This window comes from Anabas testudineus, chromosome 11 (genome assembly GCF_900324465.2).
Source record: "Anabas testudineus chromosome 11, fAnaTes1.2, whole genome shotgun sequence".
Lineage (NCBI taxonomy): Eukaryota > Metazoa > Chordata > Actinopteri > Anabantiformes > Anabantidae > Anabas > Anabas testudineus.
In genome coordinates, this window is record NC_046620.1 from 13,059,448 (window position 1) to 13,083,258 (window position 23,811).

The following is a 23,811-nucleotide window of genomic DNA, read 5'->3' on the forward strand; positions in this document are numbered from 1 at the left end:
GGGGACTTTGAAAGCAACTGATAAATTCTATAAAATAAAATTATTTTTTAATTTAAAAAGAATGTACGCACTGAACTAACACAGAGCAACACCACCAGAAAACATGTCAAATATCCACATAGCTAAAAAGCCCGACCCCACGCCCACCCATAGGTCTTATCACTTTCTCACTTCACCTCTCCTCTCTATGCTGTGGCGTTCTCTCCATGTTCCACCACCACCTCCACCTCACTTTAAAGTTCCCTCTGTACAACAGCTTGTGTTAAGGCAACCGTGGTACATCGGTCACGTAGCGGGCTGGAGGTGGAGAGCAGTTGTCACCACAACACAGAAAGCAAAAAGCAACATCAGGGACAGTGCAGCCATTCGACAAAACCGTTGTTGCATCTACAGGGTATCATCTGATGGTGTACTGCAGCAGTGACGCTGCACCCTGCGCTCTCTGCAACGTAACTGGCAATGTTCCGATGCCAGCACTGCTCCTAGATGTTCTCCCTAATCTTAGAGTGAACTGGCTTGTTTTATTAACTGAGAAAAACTTCCCCTGACAATGTAAACATGATTTCACTAGGATTGTCATTATACTGTAGTATTGCTTTCACTACACAGTTGTAGAAAGCTAGATTGTTTTTCTCTATAGAAACCTTTTTTCTAATGGCCTCTGTGCCTCAATAGGAATGCATTATTTATAAATCTTTTTTATATGTGCTTTTTCTACTCTTTTTTTTTTTTTTTTTTTGACTCATCCCCTCTCTTCTTAAATAACAGTTTATCCGATGACTGGTCTCGAAAGAATCAACACCTGAATCTGATCCGAGGATTAAACCTGAACCATGAATAAAACTCAAATTAGGTAGATCCTCTTTATGACAACATGGGAATACAAACGCACACTCGTTCATACAGGTCTCACACACACACACACACACACACCTTCCCAAGGCTGTCACTGCTCAGTGCTGTACCATGATTGACCCTCAGCACTGTTTGACAGGTATGAAACAGAAACACAACTTTGTGCATAGAGTTAGATTGTGTTGTATTTAGGGAAATGTCTCTTGAAACTGGGTGGTTTAGATTCAGCAGGTCCCCCTGTCTTGTGCTAATCTTAGACACTACTTACATTCCTTTCCCCACCACGCATGGAATTATTATAGATTCATTTATAAAAGCCAAACTAATCTTTTACATGTTTAGGCTAAAATTTTGTTGTTATATGTTAGTTAGTTTAGTTTTTTGTTTTAGATTGTGATGTTTATATTTTTTCGGTTTCTGTTCATCGCATGATCCCATCTCTTTTGAGTCCCTTTTCATGAGAGAACATTTTTAAATGGTGTAAAATTAAAAGTCAAAAAAGCAAAGAATTTGTAACCACCATAACAGTTCCTGCTAAGACTTCCAAAAAAACAGGAAGTCATCCTTCCGCAAAGAAACAGGAGTCGGTCGCCTATTCAAACTCTTCCTCTTCCTCCTCCTCCTCCTCCTCCAGGTGATTAGAGGTGGTGGGTGTAGCAGGATCAGAGTCACGTGAGAGGGTCGCCACAGCAACAATCTGAGGGGAGGCGCCGAGGCCTTCAGGGGCGTCCTCCTCCATGTCATCAGTGGTAATGATTGCCACGGCAGCTCCGCCTTTCTTGTTCTGGTGGGTTTTGATGTGCTTGGACAGGTGGTCGCTGCGCATGAAGCGCTTGCCGCATTCAGGACACTCAAAACGCTTCTCTCCTAGAGAAGAGACAAATAATTAAGTAAGAGACCGAAAGAAGTAGTGCTAATGTGAGAGGAACTTAGACCACATGCTTTCTAAATCTAAATATATCTGTAAGAGTTGGGCAAGAAAACAAGGTTCATGCGGAAGTGGTAAACTGAATGAATGTCTAAACTCATCTAAATGATTTTAATAGTGAACTTGACTTGACATTGTGTTCAATAGTGTATTTACATTTGAACTACCTACTAACATGACCAGTGTGAGCTACATGACGACAGTCATTTATGTGTGTTTTTCCTACCTGTGTGTGTTCTTCTGTGTCTCTGCAGCTCATCACTCCTCGTGAACCTCTTGCCACAAAAGATCCAATTACACACAAATGGCCTCTCGCCGGTGTGCCAGCGCAGGTGGGCCCTTAGGTGGGATGTCTTGCCGTACACCTTCCCACAGCCCTCCATGTGGCAGATGTGCTGTTTCTTTTTTGTGGGGTCCCCGCTGTTCCTACAACACACACTCAGGTTAGGAGTAAGCTGATGGGTGGCTCAAGTTTTCAGGACAAAGCAAATGGGACCACTACTTTCCTTAAGTTAATCTTTTCAAGATTAAAAAGCACCATTAAGAAATGTCTCAGATTGAGAAATGAAAAGGCCTCTGCTCTCTGAATATTCTCAGTGCATGTTTTTGGTGCTAGCTCCTCATTATAGTACAAAGTGTGAATGGATTTGGATCTTGCTTTTTCAGCTTGGTGGTGAGAGGTTGGATCTCTCATTTTAGCACACAAGCTGGACTGTATTTTGGCCATCTGTCAAACCAGTTGTCCGACAGTGACATGACAGTCACTAGTAATTTGGGGATAACCTTTAAAAAAAAAAAAAAGTTTACACTGCACTATAGAACAAAGACTTTGATGCCCAAAAGCAGTTTTCTTCTGAATTGCATGTTAGTTGTTACATGGCAGCTTTTAAATTTTGATTACAGTTAGATTTAATATATCTCCGTACTGTAAATTTGCAGTTTCCTAAATAATTACATGTTTAACATCATTTTGTTTCTAATGTGTTCCTACCTTCCCTCTCCATCCCTGCAGTTCGGACAAGAGCAGGCGACACGACGAAGCCTCTTGCTGGGTGGTCCCTCCTGATCTGAAGAACTTTGTACAGATCCCAACTGGTCTGGACTCATTGATGAGCCTGATGCTACACTGCCAACAGTGACCGTCACTGGGGATGACTGAACTTTGACCCCATCTTGACCCTGTGGTTGACCTGAAAGGTGATAAATGACAAACTGTGTAAATGCATTGATCAGTGCAGTGTCAGATATATAGTCTGACTGAGCCAGCAGGACATCCTGGTATAGTTATATATATAATGGTAATGTATGAAGTAGTTTGATTAAATGGGTCAGTAGTAGATTTCTCACTATACATTTGCACTAACTCATTACTCTTATTGTTTCCTTACCCTGTAGACCGGTAATAGTGAGAGGTACACCCTGCACCTGTACTCCAGCAGTGCCTAGGCCTGCAATGCTGACTGTCTGTACACCAGACCCTGGGTTGATCTGAGCTGCGCTCAGCGTCAGGGGAGCTCCACTCAGGGAGACCAACCCTCCACTCCCCACTGTTGTCCCACCCGTCACTGGGGCCAGTGTCAGCTGCTGTGGCACAGCGGTCCCAAGGCCACCCTGCAGGGAGACCCCTCCGGGCAACTGCAGTGTCTGCCAGGTGATCTGCCCAGATGGTGACAGGGTTGGGGTACGAATAAGGACCTGGGCTGGGTTCTGGAAGGCCTGGATGGGCTGCAGGGTTTGTCCTGGGGCCAGCTGGAGGGTTTGAATATGCTGAGGTTGCTGTTGTCCCTGGGCCTGACCCTGACTCTGAGCCTGGGGCTGCAGTTGGATCTGCTGCACCAGCTGGTGCCCCACCTGCCCAACGATCACTTGCTGGATGGTTCCTGCTGCATCTGTCTGGTTCTGCAACCCATTAGCTTGGTTCTGACCTTGAGAGTCCGCCTCACTGGTCTGCACTTGGGTGTCAACTGGCCCACCCTCTGATCCAGCTGAAACCAATTGTGCCCCATCAGACATGCCGTCACCCTCAGCTACTGCTGTTGTTGAGCCACCTGATGCTGTAGCAGGACCTGGTCCAGACACTGCTGTAGTCACTAGCTGGGTCCCATTAGCAACAGAGAATGTGCCGTCTGCTGACTGGATAAGCTGCACAGCTCCGCTGCCTCCGACATTATTGATCACAGGCAGAGCCAGGGTCATGCCTCCAAGGTTTATAGGTACTGTGGTCATAACTGGAGTCTGCGAACCCTGCAGAGTCTGCAGCTGCAGTGGGAAAGACTGCGCAGGGCGGATCTGCAGTGGGACTGTCTGATTTGCTGTACTTGTCAGGATGGCTTGTTGATTAGCTGGCTGTAGGATAGTCTGCGTCTGGCCTGTGCTTGGGGTCTGGATGAGCTGAACCTGCTCCGGCAGAGCCCCGATGGAGGCCGTCTGAGCTGGGCTGATATGGATTTGCTGTCCATCTGCAGTTTGCAGGTGAGGGATGACCTGATACTGGACCCCACCCCCAGTATTGGGCAGGTTCTGAACCTGGATGATCTGGAACTGCTGCTGCTGCTGCTGTTGACTGGCTGCAACACTGTTGGTCCCGCCTACTGCCTTCACCTGCCCCACAGGAAAGACAGTTAAGATGACAAAACAAAAACAAAAAACATTTGCACAAACCCACATGCCCCACCTCCTTCACCTTGCGTCCACCAGGCGAGCTGTCATTGGCCAAGGTGGTGGTCACTGCAACAGGTTGACTGGGGTTCTCCTTGGCCATAGTAGGTGTTGCTGTGATGATCTGCCAGCCGTTTCCCGTGAACTGAGCTGGGACCAGTTCCAGCTGCTGTGGCACCAGAGTCTGACCCCCAGCTGTGTCCACCACTATCTGACCCTGGAGCTGGCCTGTTTGCAGCTGGATCTGACCAGCCTGTACCTGGATCTGCTGGGTCCCCCGGCTGGGCCCCCTCCACTACGCCCTGGCCTCCGATCTTACTGCAAGTGGCCGCTAGCAGAGCCAATGGAGAAGGTTGAGACGAATCCTGGAGGGCAGGAGAGACGGTGGAGGAGGGATGAAAGGGAGGAACAGAAAGAGAGCAACGGTTAAACAGGAGTGACAAGAGAAGGAAGGAGGGACAAGAGGCGAGTCAGGGTTAGAGAGAACGGAAACCCACGTAGAGAGTTCATATACATACACAAACAAGAAAGTACAACATGTAACTTTAAAAAAAAGCCAAAGGGAAGGGATGGACAGGTATCATTATGCACACTCGCACAATGAACAACTTGACATGATGAAGAAAATGAGTAAAGCAGTGAGGGGTGGGGAAAAACATGGTGCAGAAAAAAGAAACACAAAAAGCTGAGAGAAAAAGAGAGAGCTGTCAGTGGAAGTGGGCGGTATTACAGGAAGCGAGTGGGTGGGCGTGTGAGAACCACATTTCTCTTTTCTCAGAACACTGGAAGAAAAAATGCCGCCTTCTCTCTCTCCTCCTTTTCAAAGGAACTAGGTTGCAGGGAAATATTTAATGCTATACACCTCTCAACATTGCACGGAAATGTCCTGTGTCAACTACAATAGCGTGGAAAAATAACGCAGAAGCAAGGCTTGTCATGCACGTTTAACAACAAAAGATGCAGTTAAGAATTACTGGCTGGCTGAAAATAATCTCTAAGATATTTATAAGCTCTAAAAACAGCTAAAATAGAGGTTCCACAGTTGTAAAGCCACATACCAACGCTGCAGGTCTTTAAAATAAATCCATGTGCAGATTTAAATCATTTTGACCCTAATTCAAACAGACAATTCAAAAGTACAGTGGCTGAAGTGTGACAGCCGTATAAGCCTATTCATGAGGCTCTGGGCTGGCTCTCAGCAGGGCTGCACAGAAGCAGGAAGTGGAATTCACCAGAGAAACGCCCCCAGAGGTGTCTGGCTGACTGGCTGGGAGGAGAGGAAGAACATTTCTGGCCTACAGGCAAAGCAAAAGTAATGAACTATAATAAACTCATTTGTACCTGTGATCCAGAACTTTTCCCCTTTTTAGATGCTTTCCCTCCTTCAGTTCCAGATGATTCCTTCTTCGAGTCTGTCAACAAGAAGTAAAATGTTGGAACATTTTCTCATATGGCACCATCACATGAGTATTTCTAAATAGTGCAAAGTGTGGAGATAAGCAGGCGCTCTGCAGGTACCGCACACTGTAAATAAAATCTAATCATAACGCAGATGAAGCACAACAAAAGATGATCAATAAAAGCAGAGGAGAAAACAGTAACCTCATCATCAATATCAAGAGGCTTGGAGCCTCATATGTCAAACAGAGAGAGCGAGGAGAGGAGAGAGGGGTGGAGACGGAGAGGGGGGAGGGTACCTACCACTCATAACGCATTAATATACCGAGGGGGAGAGGGTGTAGTTCACGGTAGAAGGCCGGCCGGGTACAGAGGCGGAGGACGGCCTATATGTTCAGCGGCTGGGCCGTGGCGGATCTGCCCGTTTGACGAAACCACCCACCGGCCAGGAAGGGCGGTGCCAATCGCAAGCACAATCAAACAGCCCCAAATAACGGAGAACACGGTGACCGTCTGCGGCCCGTCCGCCCCCTCGTTGCCCCGTCGCAAGCCTCTCTTAGCAGACAGACAGTCCATAAACGAGCAAATTAGCGCCTGTCAAGATGATATCCACGGAGAAGTTGGCAGTGTGTGACCGTAGAGGCCCACCCACTTCCATTTAAGCATCAGGACGACACCCTCTCCGCTGCTCCTGCCTTGTCGCCGCCGTTACTCCCGCCACACGACGCGGGGGGGGACGCCTCGTCGCCGTCCGTCGTGCACCGACAACAAACCGTCACCAGTGTTTGTGTTTTACGCGTGTTCCCTTTTTTCGTGCACAATTGTTTTTTTTTTTTTGTTTTTTAACGGGGAGATACGGGGAGATAGCTGTGGCTTTTGTGGGCGGACGCGCTCCTCCCACATATTCAGATTGGACGACGGGGCTCGGCGTGCGAGGGTCGAGATGGGAGTTGTATTTTGGCGAGGCCTCGCCTTCTGGAAGCGGATTGGGTGTCCGGGACTACAAATCCCATGATGCCCCGCCGCCACGGAGCAGGCTCTTCTGGGTTCTGAAGCGGCCGCGTTGGTAGTCAAGTTAGTGTGAGAGCGAGAGGGAAGGGCGGTGACTTCAGTGCTGGAGGGGGGTTGGGCGAACGGGAAAGGGAGGCGTGCGTGTGTGCGTGCGTGTGCGTGTGTGTGTGTGTGTGTGTGTGTGCGTGTGCGTGTGTGTTTCCACTTCATGGTGTCACAGGATGACAGCCCTGGTTCAAAAGAAGAAGAAGACCTTTCAGTAAATCACCAAGCGAAAATACTTCTCATCTTTACTCAACTTTCAAATTCATATGATATGAAATGTGCTTTAACATTTCTTTAGAGTCTTTAGGGAGTTCACTACGATCCCCAGACACCTAATAGGTCAGTACACAGTCATCTGGATTTATAAAGTACATGTGAGAATTTTCTGCCCTTTCCCTGTTTCATATATTTGTAATATGCGCTATTTGAATATGGGAATATCATTGAACGTGCCAACAGACAGACTGGATTGGGAGTAAAGTTAACAAAACAGTGTGCAATAATGCCCGAATAATTGCTGATTCAAGCTGGTAATATAAATATTTCTTGTGTTTTTTTGTTTTGTTTTTCTAGTAAATTTGATATATTTAGAAGATGACAATTGCATGTGGTTTTACACGTTGAATGGACAGTTTCAGCCTTTCAATTGTACTGCAAGTAGTCTATTGTACTGACTTGTTTTATGCCTGACATATGATCATTATTACAAGTATTATAGTAGTCTAAATAATAGCCTTACCACAGTAGGAGTTGGCTATAAAAATTGCATTACCATTACAGCTCGGTAAATGCTTCTGGATAGAATTCAGGCCAAAGGTTGAATCAATCAATCCTCCTATTTCGCAGGAGAGGAGCAACAGAGAATATGACAAACAAACAAAAAAAAGTTGGTTGTTGCCGTTTCAGTAACCACACACAGGTTTCTTGCTTGTGTAACAGTCTGGAACAGAAGTCATGTCTCTCACCCACGCAACAAAACCTCTCTCTCTCAATCTGCTGAAGGGAAATTGTACGTTAAATTCATGCCTGCAAACGGCTTCGTGTTGACGTAGTAGTCCTTTAGAGTCCCAGGCAATGTGCTCTCCTCCCCAGTTTGTCTCCCTCATAGAAACCGCCCCTGAGTCAAGACTGACTTTGGCCAAGTAGAGTCACAGCCCTGGTTCACTGAGCAGAAAACATCATTAGCAGGCAGTCAGCTGAGGATTTGCCCCTGGCACACAAGGGAGATATTTAGGCTTAGAGGCTGTCAGCTAAGGTGTCGCTCTGCCACAATGGCACTAAGATGCACCCTGTCATATATACACAAAGTTAGGATGGTATTCACAGTTGTCTAATACTGATGATTGATGTGTATATATTCATGCATTTGTTTGATGCTCCAGAGTATATAAAAATGACAAAGTTTAATTCCAGTTGTATGATTTCAACATTTTGATGCTTTTTAAACATTCAATATGGATTTTAGTGTTTATAGCATATCAAGAAGTATGAATTCTCTTTTTGTCCTTGATGAGTGTTATAAATTAATAATGTAATATCATTTACATTTGTAAATGCAAACTTAATGAGTTTAAACTTGGACTTGTCCTTGTTAGTGGGCTAAAGAGCATTAAGTGTAGTCCACTAGACATGGCTGCTCACACAGGCCTGTAACACACTCTACTTGTGTGTTTTATCTTTCTTTTTGTCTGTTGAGGCCTAAGCATGTTTTCACAGCAGCACTACACACACCCACACCTGTGGTGTCCCAGAAACATAGCCTCCACACACACACACACACACACACACACACACACACACTGTAATTACAGCGGAAGCCAAGTGCCTTGTTCCCGCCCCCTGGGCCACTGGCAGGGCGTTGCTAGGCAACGAGGTCTGGTCTGAAGAGGGGGTGTTGTCTGAGTGTGTGAGCATGTAGGGTGGTGGTGATGGAGGGGGTGTGTTAGAGAGAAGGCTCCGGTCTGATATAGATTATTATAAGAAAGCTAATATTCAGGACTTCAATTCTGCAGGAATTTATTCACTAACCCACTAAATATTAACTTACTAAAGTTACATTCAATCTGTGGAGACTTGGTGAAACAGTCCTTGGGGAATTCAACAGATTTAAGATATGTTTAGATCATCAAGTGGGAAAAATTATAAACAGGCAAAAATGGATTATAGTACATAAGGAAGTAACATACATGTATGTGCTTCTTGTTTTTCCAGCTGCTGCCACTAGATGGCGCCATATGTCAGTATTCGTAAGTACCAGCTTCGACTGTATAAACTACAGTAGCCTTTAACTTCACCTTTAACTTCACCTTTAACTTCACCTTTAACTTCACCTTTAACTTCACCTATAACTTCACCTATAACTTCACCTTTAACTTCACCTATAACTTCACCTATAACTTCACCTATAACTTCACCTATAACTTCACCTATAACTTCACTTTCCTTAGTGGTAGAGGAAGTTTTCACATTTAACGATAATGCTAAATATTAAGTCTGTAACGTTACACCATATCTTATAAACTTTTTTATATATATTATATTATATTATATATAAGTCCTAGTATTTGCAGTAACTTGTAACCATTGTTATATATATTGTATTGTATTGTATTGGTAATATTTTTCTCTGAAATGATTAGCATAGAATGAAAATACTTATATGACTAACGAGCACATGAAAATGTAAAAAAAGTACAGTATTGTTTTCATGCTACGAGGAAAGAAAAGACATTTTATAGCTCTGTCATGTTTATAAAAGTAGAAACATATGTACAGTATATACAATACTTACTTTTAACTTTAATGCTACTTTGGAAAAATAGTAGCGACAAAACCTTTGAGAAAACAGAAGACAAATATAACGTGTAGAAATTATTGTGCAGCTGCAAGATTCAAGAGTGTGCAAGTACAGATAAGCACAGGAAACGTTTTGAGAGCAAATGAAGCAGAACCTGGAGCGTTTTAAACATTTTGAGCCCACCAAAGGAAGTTTGTCACTAGGGTTTTTTGCAAGTGGTAGATTTAGCATACTATCTTTAAAGCAGTGTACTTTCAGTTTTGGAGGTTTATATTTCATCTCATGTGAACTCCAACTGAGAGAAGGATTTGACTGTTAAAGTTAAGTGCCAGCCTGATGCCTGATACACTTTACGTTCCTCGAATGAGCCGACATTTATCTGAAAAAAAAAAAAAGAATATATGAGAGCAGATTTAAAAGCTGAATGTGCAAATGAGCCGATAATTCTATTTCCGCATATTTTGCTAATTTTGTCATGATGATTGATGAAAGAAGAAACTTTTTTTGTGACACGTTTTGGTTGTAAATGATCGTGTCAGCCCAAATTAAAGTTGAAGGAGAAAACAAATTTCAAAGCGAGTGTCCAGATGCATCACACAACGCATCAGACAGCACTGATGGGTTTTAATGAATACTAAATAATAACTAATCAATAGTTTGATATGTAGGTTGTAGGTGACGCTGCATGTTTCATGAATACGACACATAAAGGTGTGGAGATAGAATAGTTCGAGTGTGTGTGTGTGTGTGTCAGTGTGTACAGTTGTGTTTTTTTTTTTTTTTTTTTTTTTGGTGTGATATCCTCGAGCTTGCTGCTCACACACACACACTTGCACAGGAATGCATTTGTCACACACAGCCGTGGCGTCAGGATGTCTCTCTTTCCTAAAGGTTAAGTTGTAAAGACAAAGAGATTTATGACTTGCACCATGAGTTAATGTTTTGGCAGGTACCTTCATTGCTCATACCATTTGTTCGTGCATTTGTGTGTGTGTGTGTGTTTGGACAGATCTCAAGAACTTGTTGACAAGCGATAACAGACATGTTTCACATACTGTAACTGTCCAAACTGTAAACTTTACTGATAGATACAGTATAAGAACATTTATGTATACCTATGTAAGATGATAAATTTATTAATTAATTATTTTACCTAATATTTCACAGATACTTGCTTGCTTGAGTCCAGTTGGTGACACAATATTGGAAGTGCAGGTTAAATGACTGTAAAGGACAGAAAGAAGAGAATGATCAGGCCAGAGTAGCAGCTAAAAGCTTTAGGGGATCATGGGAGCTAGTTAACATCTTTAATTATGTGTCTACAGTGGCACAGTACTTGTGCAGTATCTCTTGCTTGTCATCGCAGGTAGATGATTATCAATACGTCTTACAGCTCCATCACCTAACATTTCGTCGAACACCGAAGTGAATCTAATGTAGAATTGTATCAGGAAAAGAAAAGCTAACTTTTGAATCAGTCTCAGCTCAAGTGTTTACCCCGTACAGATCATGTGGAATATTTATGACTGAGGAAATATTTTTTTTAGGTTTCTGCTAGTATAAAATGTTTGATTGTTTTCTACGTTCATGAGTTTACTTTCTTTTTCCACCTACACTTTGAATGGGTGTGTTCTGTAATGACTGTAGAGATTATATTTCTTTATGTTATTATCTTAAGCACATTGTGTATTTGAGCAATGAATGCAAGTAGGTCATTGCAAAGGGTTCACATACTTTTTCTTGTCACATAACTAGAGAGACATTTATAGAGTTCCATAAAGTCTGACTGTACTGAGTTAGTCTGTACTGAGTTAGTCTGTACTGATTTTTTTGTGCCCATAAATGTGAATAAGACAAATGATGTCACTCTCCTGCTATGTCTCATGATACCGTGCTCCTGTCTAGCATTACACCAAGGCTGATGGAGATGAACAAGCACCCACACACACACAAAATGTTGAAGACTACTGTAGACAGATGTAGTGCTTCAATCATTTTTTCTGCTGTCACCTAAATCACGGTTTGTATGAACACAGTAACCTGAGCAGATGTATTTGGCATGAAATATAGTTTTTTTTTTTTTTTAAATTGCTGGAAACATGACACATCACATTACGCTGATCTTGAACTGGCATGAAGCTCGCGTTAATGATAGTTGAGTGACTGATGCTTCCTGTTGTCTGGGTTAAGTGAAAACAACCGGTTCATCTCACTTAGCGTGGTGCCAAGGTGTGGGTGGGACGTGACAACAAGAAAAACTTTATGTCAGGGTTTTTTTTTTCTGCTTGTGGATTAATGAATATCTGTTTTTTTTAACCTTACATGCTATATAGCGTGATTTTAAAGTATGTTGATTTTGTTTTGAGATGTCAGCTGACAAGTGATACTAACACTGGTTTCCAGTTAATCACTCATCTTATGATCTTGGTGAGTCCTGAACCCTTTAGCGTCACTGTTCCAACAAATTCGGCAAAAACAGGTAGTACTCAAAGTACTGAAAAAATATTTTACCCCCAAGCAGGTGCTTTAATATTACAAGCTCACCTTGGTTTCATGGGATTTATCACCTGTTCTTGGGATTGATAAACATGCACAGAGTATTGCATTAAAAGAATGGAAAAACATTTGCCAAGAGTTAGTTGAGAAGCTTGATACCACTCTATATTCTTTAAATAAATCAGTAAATAATCAATACATGAAGCTACAGCCACCAGTTAACTAGCCTAAGATGGGAAATCAGAGACTGCTTCTAAGAAATTAGCATGTTATATGTTGTCTATTAGTTATGCCCCATTTATCCTTCGTGCAATTTATTTTTTTATTCCACAATGTGTATACTATTTGGAAAACAAAGGTAGTGCTCTGGCTCACCTTTATAACACAGATATGAATAACAAGCTGTCAAGTTATCCTGACAGACAGGATGCGAATGTACAAAACTGTTTTGTTCATCAGATGCTTGTGGCCTCACCCTCTACAACTTTATGTCTGAAGACAGGCTGACACTGTCGAATAAATAACAATGCTCAGTGTGTGTGTGTGTGTGTGAATAAACAGGTGTGTCTACAAGATACAGTAGTAATCTGACATGTTTTGTCAGTGTCCACAACTTTTGTTGAACACAGTTTAATCGTCTGGAATAATAATCCTTTAGTGCTTCAAAATAAATGTTGGCTAAAGTGCGTTCATGCGTGCGTGCGTGCGTGTGTGTGTATGTGCGCGTGCCCGTGCGTGGCTGCAAATAACAGTCTAAACTCAGAAGTCATGTGTTTCTAAAGAAATTCCTTCACAATTACCCACAACACGAGAGCGCTGAGCAGAATGTTAACCACGGTTGTCATGGTAGTGACAAGAGAAACATCCAATCAGTAGCCGGGCAGCAACGCATCAGTTCTGACTTAAAAGATGAAACTCGGGAAGACCTCAAGGGTGGAGAATGTCCTCTTTCTTTTCATCCAACTAGATCAGTTCATTTGCTTTAGTTGCAACAAAACGTACAACTTTGATTTAGAATCCAAACGCTCAAAAGATCCAATTCCACCGCTCAGTATCCACCGGGTTTCTCTCTGATAGGCACCAAAAGCAGCCTGAGGTCATGTGGGCTTTCAGTGTGTCTATGAGCATTTTACATAACATTCAGATAACATGTTCATTATTCTTATTCTTTAACGTGTGATAAGTAATGTGTGAATCAGAACTTTCTGCGGGGGAAAATGGTTTTAATTAAAAATGACAGCACTGGACTTTGCACAAATTATGAATTCTCAGCTTCGACTGTTTCTGTTTTTTATGCTCAGTGGGTTTTAACATAATAATTAATGTGAGAACATTTGGACACTTTTTTTTTTTTAATTAAAAAGGCAAACAAATTAGGCCACAATTTAACAGATCGCAAGAATTACAGAGAGGCTTATGATAGCTGAAACTGCTCATAATCAGAAAAAAACAAACAAACCTCAATAACCTTTTGAGACACATTCATCCCGATGGACTAAACAAGTAAATTCAATAGTCACAGTCAATAGTGATGCAAAGAAATGAATGTAATTACAAGTTCTGTAACTGAGAGGCTCCCTTCAAAGACCATTTCTGTATGATCAGAATGTGCAGAATGTCTCGGTCGGCGACAAGTGCAAGTTTTATTACAACTTCTCAAACAAGTACAGATCAGATACGTTCCATCTTCGCCTCTCCACAGACACACACACGTGCACAGGTGACACTGGAGACATTACAGATACCAAGACGGTGAAAAGGCAACTTGTGGCCAGCCTCCAGATCTACATGACCCTGCCCTGAGAGTTCAGTGGTCACAAGAACCAGAAGCTCCTGAGGGCAGGAGATGAGATGGTCTATGTAACATCGTTATGAGTGGTGATAAGAGCGGAAACCTTGAACTCAGAATGAACTCAGGGTTCAAACGTGACCCCATAAATCATGTCTTGTAGTCAAATATTAAATGAAATTGAAGATAGATAACAATTAGTTTTATACTGAAAAACTGATTGACTGTAAATCAGTCAGCTTCTTCAAGAATATCACGGTTCCTGAAAGCTCGCCACATTATTGATGAGGATCAAGCGTGTACACAAGAACTGGGAAAGGCATTGAAAATGAAACGTGCCCTCCATTGTCTCAGCTGTTTCGCCGTCATAACTTCACCACGGCAGTTCAGCCGAACTCAAAGATGCAGAATTAAGCTGAATTGAAAGACTATTAAAGAGAACGGGACCCATGCTGTGCTCTCAGACAGTGAGCAAGCATGTGTTTAAACAGTCCCTTTGAAGCTAAATGTGAAATGATTAAGTCTGCTTAGAAGTCTGCATGGCTCTTCAGTGTGTGTTTGTGCGTGCGTGCATGGACCTCTTTGAAGATGGTACCCATGTATGAGTTCAGGAAGATCTTTACAGCAGTGCTAAGTGGAGGGTGCAGCATGCCATAAAGATCCAAGATAAGTGTGTAAATGTGTATGTGTGTGCGTAGTTGAGTGCAGGACCTGACATGACTTGCGGGCTGGTAGAGCTGACGCCAGCCACTTGTTTCTGGCTGTCTGTGTATGTCCCAAATGACAGCCCAGAGGCAGTGCGTGTGTGTATGTGTGTGTGTGTGTATGCGTGTGGTTAGGTGGGAAAAAAAGAAACGTTTCATGTTTGACGGGAACCATCAATAAAACAGCACCCATGAAATCGCCTCAAAACCACCTGAACCTGGTCGGAGCAAGTGGGTAGGAATGTGTGTGTGTGTGTGTGTGTGTGATGGTTTGTGAGTGAGGGAGAAAACGTGAGCGCAAGAAAGAGACCGAAGGAGAGAAGGAGAGGGGAGGATTTGCACTGACCTGCGTTCTTTTCTCTCATCTCTTTCACGCCTACACCCTACCCTGATTGATGACCATGTAGAGCAGGATTTGTGTGTCTCTCTGTGTGTGTGTGTGTGTGTATGCATGCAGGAAAGGTTGGATTGTAACTGGAGTGCAAATAGTATACTGTAAGACTAGGTGTGCAGATGATGTGATCTATTAATACTTGTGCTGCAAGCTGCAGACATTTAGAGCCAAATTTGGGGGTGTTTCGCAGCTCTTTGTGGAATAAATTAACAATTTGTTGCCCTGCAATTAGCATGAAAAAGCAAGCAGCCTTTTTTCCAGTCAATTTAACATCAAGCCATCTCTCCGTGCTTTTCTTAACCCTCTCTCTTCTTCTGCTCCCTGCCCCCGAATTTTATGGCAGGCTTTGTGGCGAGGTGAAGCGTAATGAGTGGGAGGAGCAATGGTTAACCAGGAAAACTTGTATGTGTGTGTGTGTGTAGTCATCTACATGGACTTGTGACCCACACAGAAGAAATTATAGATGCTGCATGTGTCTAATACATTTTTTAAAAAAAACGTCAAAATTATGTTTTCACTCTGTCATTGTGGGTTATTGAGCGTAGACTGATGGGTAAAGTGGCACAGGTTTATCAATTTGAGAACATCGTTTCTTGTTTTTGTGTTTGGATTTTTCTGCTCCCAGATACTGTTCCTTGCTCATATTACTTGCACATGCACTAACACTTTCTAGTGTGCGGGGAGAGCTTTGAGACTAAGTATTTGAAAATCTAGACAAGAAAGAAATTATGGTCTTGAATAAATGTAGGAATAAACCTCCATACTTACAAACAAATACTGGATTTGCCAGGACCCCCCAAAAACAGGCCTCTTGGTCGGGATGGAGGAATCTTCTTAATCACTTTTAACCTCAGACAGACAGATGGACTCCTGGCCAATGAGACACATAAGCACACACACACGCACACACACACACCTCAAAGATGACCTAAACCCCCCACGCTGAGGCAGCAGTGATCAGATGCAGAAGTCTATCCATCAAGACCGAAAGTGAAAAATGACATCTGGAAGTGTATGATTATGCTGCCGGGCTTCTGGGCATCAATCACTGGACACACATACACACACATTTGACCACACATTAAACACAGAGAGGACGCGGAAGTTGAAAAATGAACGAGAGTAAATTAATCTCCTTGTCTGAGCAGTATGTGCATGTCTCTGTGTTGGTGAACAGCAGAGAGAAGGATGGAGAGTGTTATTGGCGAGGAGAAAAGAGATCACGGTCGGCGCAGGATTTAATCAAGGAGCAAGAGAGAGTGAGAGCAAGTTTGTGTGCGAGAGGGGGAGTGCAGCGAGTTGGATCTGAGTGCTCTTCAGAGTGGTTGGAACTAGGGGGCATCACCGGCTTTGGTTGAGAATAAAAAAATACAACAGCTTAAAAAGAAATAGTTTAGAGAAATCGAAAGGTGTGGAAACACCAGACCTCCTGTTCTTTTGCCTTTTATCCTCTGCTGCTCATCTTCGTCTCTCCCTCCCATCACATTTGCTCTCTGCTGCACTATAGGAGTGTGTGTAATTCAGAAAAGTGCACGTGCATGTCAGATGGGTCTGAATTTGTGTGCAAGAGCTGGTAAAGCAAACAAGTCTCTGTCATTCCTGCTTTTTAAACGTGGGAAACAGCCAACCTGTCACTACATGTCTGATTTACTTAATAATTAAATGCTCTCTGTGCCTGTTGAAGTTTCTTTCAATACAATACTTCAGATGGCCGTCTTTATATCACATAATGAACATACACACTTTCTTTCCTACGTTTATCTCTTTAAGTATAAATTCTATGTAATTTGTGTTTTTTTCTTACTATTCTATGTAATGATGACTGTCTATGATAAAAGCTAATGATGTGCAACCAGAACACACTCTTTTTCTTTGCAATGTCTGAGATAGTCACCTCACAAATATCAACAACCACTGAAGAAATCAATGAGGACTCCACCTCCAGATGCATCTCGTTTATATCTTGGCACACGGAATGACTCATCTGCAAAAATCAGCCACTTTATTGTCAGTAGTTAATAGAGACAAGATAAAAGTTGATGGAGGAGCAGGGAAAGCCATGACGCAGGCAGCTTCGGCGCAGGCGCTTGTTAAAAAGATACCACATTACAGCACAATAATTGTGTGTGTGTGTGTGAAGCAGAGAGAGGCAGAATGAGAGTTTTTTATCCACTTCAGTTACTAATCACAGCCTCATTCTCTCGCACCCTGCATAATCCCCCCCCACCCCCCCTTTCCTTTATAAATCTTCCTCCTCTCTCCACCTCTTCCTCTCTTTGTGAGGGCAGAGACGGCAGATGTGTTGGCAGGTTAAATGACCTCTGTGATGTATGAGTTAACAAACCTCAGACATCCATCAACCCTAACCTAAGTTTGTGTGTGTGTGACAAAGAAGAAGGAAGAGATGCTACTTATAAAGTGCAATTTAAATTCACTTTCAGCCCAACAAACACACAGCACAGGCCTCTCCTCGCCTCACGGATCCATCCTCCCTCACCTTTCTTTCCCTAATTGGAGTGTGTGCTGTATTCAGATGTGTTACATACATGAATCCTAAGCAAATGCATCTGCAGTGTAGATATGCTGTGCAGGATTCCCTCAGTCTCCTACAGAGACTGATGGGAGAGGCTGTTCCTGGCCCCTGCATGTGTGCGTGAGGGAGAAATACATGAGCATGATATGAATACTTCAGTAAATGTTAGGAGAGATTAGTGGAAACAGTTTTCTTGGTTACAAAACATGTGTCTGCATGCGACATTGTTATAAAAATTCATGTGGCCACTCCTTTGCTCTGCGATGTTGTACTGTTTTCTCGTGCAATTGCTGTTTAAGATAACTATCTTTATTTGATTTTAGAGTATAGGACCACTTACAGGACACACACACACACACACACACACACACACACACAGATAAACAAAGACAGTGGGTGCATGTGCATGTGTTTGCATGACAAAAAAGAGGGGTTTTCAGTACTTATTGATCCTTTATTATAAATGAGATGAAAGGGGATCTCGTAAATCACTGAATGTTTTCATCACGGCAACCCGAACACGTTTTTCAGACTCCACTGCCACAGTCGTCCATCAGCCCTGTGCTGACAGACGGCGGACATGCCCTCTCCATGCAGTAATTACAGGAAGCCAAGGAGGAGCTGCTTCAGGCACATCCTGGCACATGGCTCACCTGGATGACTTTTTCCCCTCACTTGTAAAACAAGTTCAATTTGTTATAGGGGCTGGGTTTTGAGTTTTTGATGGCACAAATTCAGGTCAGAGGAGGTCTATTTCTTTAAGTAATTGTACTTTTATTGGTCACATTGTTTTACTGTGACAGGAATGACCTCCCTGTCATTCTTAAACACAAACATTATGCAACACAACAGAAATAATTTTTGATCCTTTTTCACTGTGAGAACTGATCAATAACTGGACTCCATGATAACTGACCATGCAAACACATCTTAAATCGTTGGGATGGAGCATGTGTTTCTCACATCCTATTAAGATGGGATCAGGATCCATTTCACAGATCACTACTGATGTTTAAATGTCAAGCAAGCAGGTAATTGACCATGATTCTTAATACTGCACTACAGGACACCACAGAATCTGGAACCTATTCTCTTCACAAAATGATTGTGTAACCCCCTGGTTGCAATGAATATATTTTGTGTCATGTTTAGCAGCTTGTCTTTTGACTCTGTGATTCTCCCGCTAATTGTCTCAGCAGGGCAGCTGACCAAGATGGCTGCCCTGCCCTCTGGACCGCTGTGACTATATTCCGCCAACAAAAGAACAGATGAGGAAAACAGCAAGGAGAAATGAAATACTTCACCCGTCCCTCTCACAGAGAAGTGCCAGATCTTTATTTCACTCTTTTCTTTCTTCTTTTTCTGTCTCAGTGCCCACAAAGTGATTGGAAAGCACACGACAATCTTTTTTTGTTGATGCTCGATGGCGCGTGATAATGTGGTCATTATCATCGCTAAAGGAACAGGTTGAGGCTCAGACAGGGTTTCACTGGGGGCCTTTAAAGCACACGCACACACATATAAACACACACACATACACACTTTCAGTGTGGGAAACGAGTGCTTCTAAACTAGAGACAGCTGTTTGGGTGGCTCGTCAGGATGGTGATCGGGTTAAAGGGAAGACGGCCTACTGTAAACTCCACCTGTGCACTCTGCCAGGCCTGAGGCTGTGGGAAAAACAGGGGACAGTGTGGGAGCCTATGATTTTGTCTGGTGCACTGGAAGGTGTGTACTTCAGCGCTAAGGGGGAGGGGGGGTTCCTAAAATGAGACCAAAATATCCTCCAGATGACCTCATCTGAATTGACAAACTCCACCAGATGATGTCATCTGGAGGACTTTTTCAACTAAATGCAGAAAGAGATTTTAATATAGAAAAGGCTGATGGAAGTATAATACAATTTATATCCTTCTACTCCACAAAGGAACCATAGGACGGACACTGAAACTCAAGTTGTTCTTTAAGTGTAAAATGCAACAGCTACTGAAATTGTGTTTCAGCCTTTTGCCCATTTCAACTAGTTTGTATTTAAAAAAAACAACATTTTATTAATGTATTATCTGTATCTTAATAGAATTAAATGTACCATAGTTTAATTTAGCTTCTTGTCTGTTTGTATTTATATTGAAATCAATCTGATAAAATAATATACAATTTAATACACTTAATTATGTGATTTAAAGGGACTTAACTTTAAACTGTGTAATTAGTAAAATAACAAAAAGAAATAAGAAAGAATAATATGCAGGATGACTCAGTAATTTTTATTATTATTATTTTTATAATTTTTAGCTATGGAGACACATATGTCTGTTTATTTGACAGAGCTTGTTGCTGTCACCTCTCTCGGGCTTTAAACTAGAGGTGGTGGCCGTTAATGACCAGATTAAAATCAACACAATAAGGAACATATTGGACTAAAATACAGACTCACAGTAGCGGCTTGTTTAAATGAGCTACATCTACATAGGTTACTTTGTTGAAGCCACAAAAAAAAAAAAAAAAACAGTCTACATATAAAGTTATATCGATTAACGTGTTTGACACACATAACTCCCTAGTCTTATAAACTCTGAAACATTTCTCCGTAATTCTTTTTCAAAGAAAATGTCTCTCTGATGGAGTGAGTTGTCTCTGCATCACCAAAATGAAGCTCGTGCACCATCAATCACATGGTTGGTAGGTGTGTGTGTGTGTGTGTGTGTGTGTGTGTGTGTGTGTGTGTGTGTGTGTGTGTGTGTGTGTGTGTGTGTGTGTGTGTCAGGGGGTTTGAGTGAATGAGGAATGTGATTAACTTTTCCATCTATGTGCGTCCAGCTTACTTCATTCAGGTTGGTCATAGAACGAGGGAGATGAAGAAAGGGCACAGAAGCAGTTAATACCAGACAAATTAAGGAAATTGATTAAATTCTGCTGTTTTATTAAATTTGAAATTCAAATGAAATGCTCCCTCTATAGTTTCTCTCATATATTAAGAGGCCGAAGAGCCTTCTGGATTTCCAGGGGTGTTCCTTCTCATATTGGCTAACCATCAACAGTTTAAGAACAGGATTACCTACAGTTGTTACCTTTTCACATTAATGGTAGAAACGTTTTTCTTTTGAGCTTCTCCATCACTTAAAAAACCGAGAGAGAGAAAGAGAGGTTTTTAAAAGACAACATTTGTTTTGAGTTGAATAAGAAGAAATTGCAGAGGTAGTGTTTGTGTCCTCCCTGCCCTCCCCCAGGGCTGACTGGATACGCCCCAGGGACAGGATGGGATGGACAAGGCCAGCCTCTCATTCATCAGCCTCTCCCTCTGCTGCATGGCTTCTCAAACATTGCAGAAATCAACGTGGTGGAGCTGAAAATGAGCATTTCTGTCTTACACAGCAGGGCTGCTTTAAACATTCAAGTTTGAGCTCTGTGTATAAGCTGCTACATATATTATTATTAGATATCATTAATTGAATTCAGTTAAATTATGTAGCCACAAATCAAAATAAAGGCATCTCTTACAGAATTGTATACAGTAGTAAACCCAACATATTCACCCTGAGCAACCATAAAACAGGTGCAGAGAGAAGGAGACAGAGGGAAAGAAGCCCAACTGGAGGAGGAAGAAGACACAAAGTCATGGAGATGGCATGTTACATATCATATATGGAATACACATGCTTAACCAAAAGCGTTTGAAGATTTAAAAAAAAAAAGCCAGTTGGACTAGTGATATGAAGTATGACCAGTTGGTTTCTTCTTCTCATTAATACCCCTCCAGGGAAATAGCTGAATTCCTTGTCTTAAATGTTGCTGACCTACTTGTTGAAAGCGCACAGTCGCGAATCCCCACAGTTAAAATTTACGACGACCCGGAGCGCAAAAGTTTAGACAGTGCGAGGCGGCCTCTGATTGGTCCTCTGGATCTCAGCGGCACTTTAAAGCAGCGAAGAAGCTCCAAGCACCACAGCAGTCAGAGAGGAAACAGACTCATCACCTCCAGTCACCACGAACACACACACACACACACACACAGAGTCAGCAGCAGAGATCAGAGCACAGACCATGGCTGCGACACTGCTGGGGGTAAGTACTTATTATTATTAATATATATCTGTCTTCTGAAATGTCTTTAACTTAATATGTAAACTATTGGTTTGTTATAGTATCTAGAAAAATATATTTTAGGAAAAGTATAATATCATATCCATCCGGGGATCAGTGCGTCTTAGTTAACTTCGTGCTTTGATGTTTTATCTCCCGTGTTGCTGCAGTAAAACAAACATTAATGTAATAACATTAAAATAAACTTCTCCCTTAGCTTTATTTTCACTCATTGTTTTTTAGTAAATGATTCTTGCAGTTGAGCATTTCATTTTAGAAAGCCGCTCGCTCTAACTTTGTTTTCTCCCTAAATTCTGCGCGTATTTACGCACAGCTCCACTCCGTTACAGCAGGTCTAAATGTGTCCGTGTTCTCCACAGGAAGAGCCCCGCTTGGGCAGCACCCCGCTGGCCATGCTGGCCGCCACCTGCAGCAGAATCGGTGATCCCAGCTCATCCAGCTCCCCGGTTCTTCCCGACGGAGCCGCGGGACTCGTCAAAGGGTTTCACCCGTGGAAAAGGGGCGCTCCGTGCGCAAGCAGCCTGGGTGCCTGTCTCGGCTCACTAGGGGTTCCCTCTGGGACCTCCAGGAGTAACGGGACGGAGCCCTCTAGCGCCTTCTCAGTGACCACAGCCAACTCTTCGTTTGGAAATGATTTTTCGATGTATCAGACCTCTGTGGCCACGGACAACAATGTTCCCGATCCCGCAGGCGCACAAAGGCCTGTGTTTCTCACCAAATTCCCCTCCTCAGTTGAAAGCTTAGCGGGGATGTATCCGAGGATGCACGCGCATCCCTACGAGTCCTGGTTCAAGCCAATGGGAGACGTCGGGAACGGGTCTCCTGCTTGGTGGGACGTGGGCACCAGCTGGGTGGACACACAGAGCCCACCCGGGTTACCTTCTCCTCTGAGCGGCTACAGTACTGACTACACCTCTGCCTTCAGTACCGGTGCCTCTCAGCACCTGCTCCCCGCCTCGCAGCACCTGTTCGACGGCTTCAGACCCCCTGTCCCGACTCCCTACACAGAACCAATGACGACGGGGGCGCCAGCGCCGACGGGAACTCCGGTGGTTTCTGCGTCCACATCTTCTCGCTCTTCCTCGCGGCGCTACTCCGGCAGAGCCACCTGCGACTGCCCCAACTGTCAGGAGGCGGAGAGCCTAGGCCAAGGGGGCACAAGCCCGCGTCGGAGGGGCCTGCACAGCTGTCACATCCCGGGATGCGGTAAAGTATACGGGAAGACATCTCACCTGAAGGCTCACCTGCGCTGGCACACCGGGGAGAGGCCCTTCGTCTGCAACTGGCTCTTCTGCGGGAAACGCTTCACGCGTTCAGACGAACTCCAGCGGCATTTGCGCACGCACACCGGGGAGAAACGATTCGAGTGCACGGTTTGCCATAAACGATTCATGCGCTCCGACCACCTCAGCAAACACGTGAGGACGCACAGCGCGGAGGGCTCAGAGGACGGCGCGGAGACCGGACTCGGTAAAGGCAATAGCGACGTGGACAGTAGTCTCTCCGGCAGCCCGAGCCAGTCTCCTGAGCTGCTCGTACGTGAGACTGTCCAGACCACGGAGCGTCAGAGAGTGATGGAATAATTTACAAAGGCCCAAATACAAGCAGAGCAACACTGTGGACTGAAATGGCACTTTAATGAACACTATGTCCTTACCTCAGATGTTATTTGTAGCCTTCTCTAAAATAAAAAGAATACAGTTTATTAAATCCTGTGTTGTTTGAAGATGTCTCACAGGCGCCGTATTTATTCGACACCCTTATAAATTAACAAACAGCCTGTCAGTCAGTTCTGTTTTGTTTGTTTGTTTGTTTTTGACATCGCACTTTTTTTTTTATTTAAGATCCTGACATATAGTTTCAAATACAATAAAATCGATTTTTGCTTGTAAGCCATGATTAACTGTAACTGGTATCAATAAACGTGACACATTTGGAGCTTTTGGTGTCTCCAAGGACTCCTGAGTATTACAAGTGTGTATGAGAGTTACAAATATAAAACAGTAAACAGCCTAATGTTAGCCAATATCTGTGTTTATAGTAATTACACGACCCCTCCTAAATATGAGAGCTTGTTTTCTAAAGTTTATTTATTAAGC

The 23,811-nt window shown here is 43.1% G+C and overlaps 2 protein-coding genes across 5 annotated transcripts; one reads left to right on the forward strand and one right to left on the reverse strand.

The window, feature by feature from the left end:
• Positions 1–717: 717 nt before the first annotated feature.
• On the reverse strand, positions 718–7,182 carry sp4 (sp4 transcription factor). The gene is given in 8 exon segments (XM_026349506.1): positions 718–1,722; positions 2,010–2,209; positions 2,775–2,973; positions 3,172–4,384; positions 4,467–4,722; positions 4,724–4,806; positions 5,783–5,853; positions 6,143–7,182. Coding segments are annotated over 8 exon segments (2,304 nt in total). The 5' UTR covers positions 6,150–7,182; the 3' UTR covers positions 718–1,447.
• A 12-nt stretch (positions 7,183–7,194) lies between these two features.
• On the forward strand, positions 7,195–23,650 carry sp8a (sp8 transcription factor a). 4 transcript variants are annotated; one of them, XM_026349508.1, is made up of 3 exons: positions 7,195–7,234; positions 9,107–9,141; positions 18,805–23,650. In XM_026349508.1, exon 3 carries the CDS (start codon positions 22,051–22,053, stop codon positions 23,293–23,295), a length of 1,245 nt encoding a protein of 414 aa, XP_026205293.1. In that variant the 5' UTR covers positions 7,195–7,234; positions 9,107–9,141; positions 18,805–22,050; the 3' UTR covers positions 23,296–23,650. The 4 variants fall into 4 exon arrangements, with proteins under 4 accessions (XP_026205293.1, XP_026205295.1, XP_026205292.1 ...); XM_026349510.1 differs by lacking the exons at positions 7,195–7,234; positions 9,107–9,141 and adding an exon at positions 9,460–15,477 and having other exon boundaries at positions 20,295–23,650; XM_026349507.1 differs by lacking the exons at positions 7,195–7,234; positions 9,107–9,141 and having other exon boundaries at positions 17,312–21,673; positions 22,072–23,650.
• Positions 23,651–23,811: the final 161 nt, after the last annotated feature.

Excerpts from the sequence above, each read along its gene's own strand:
- sp8a (XM_026349508.1), top strand. The coding sequence starts at position 22,051 with ATGTGTCCGTGTTCTCCACAGGAAGAGCCCCGCTTGGGCAGCACCCCG.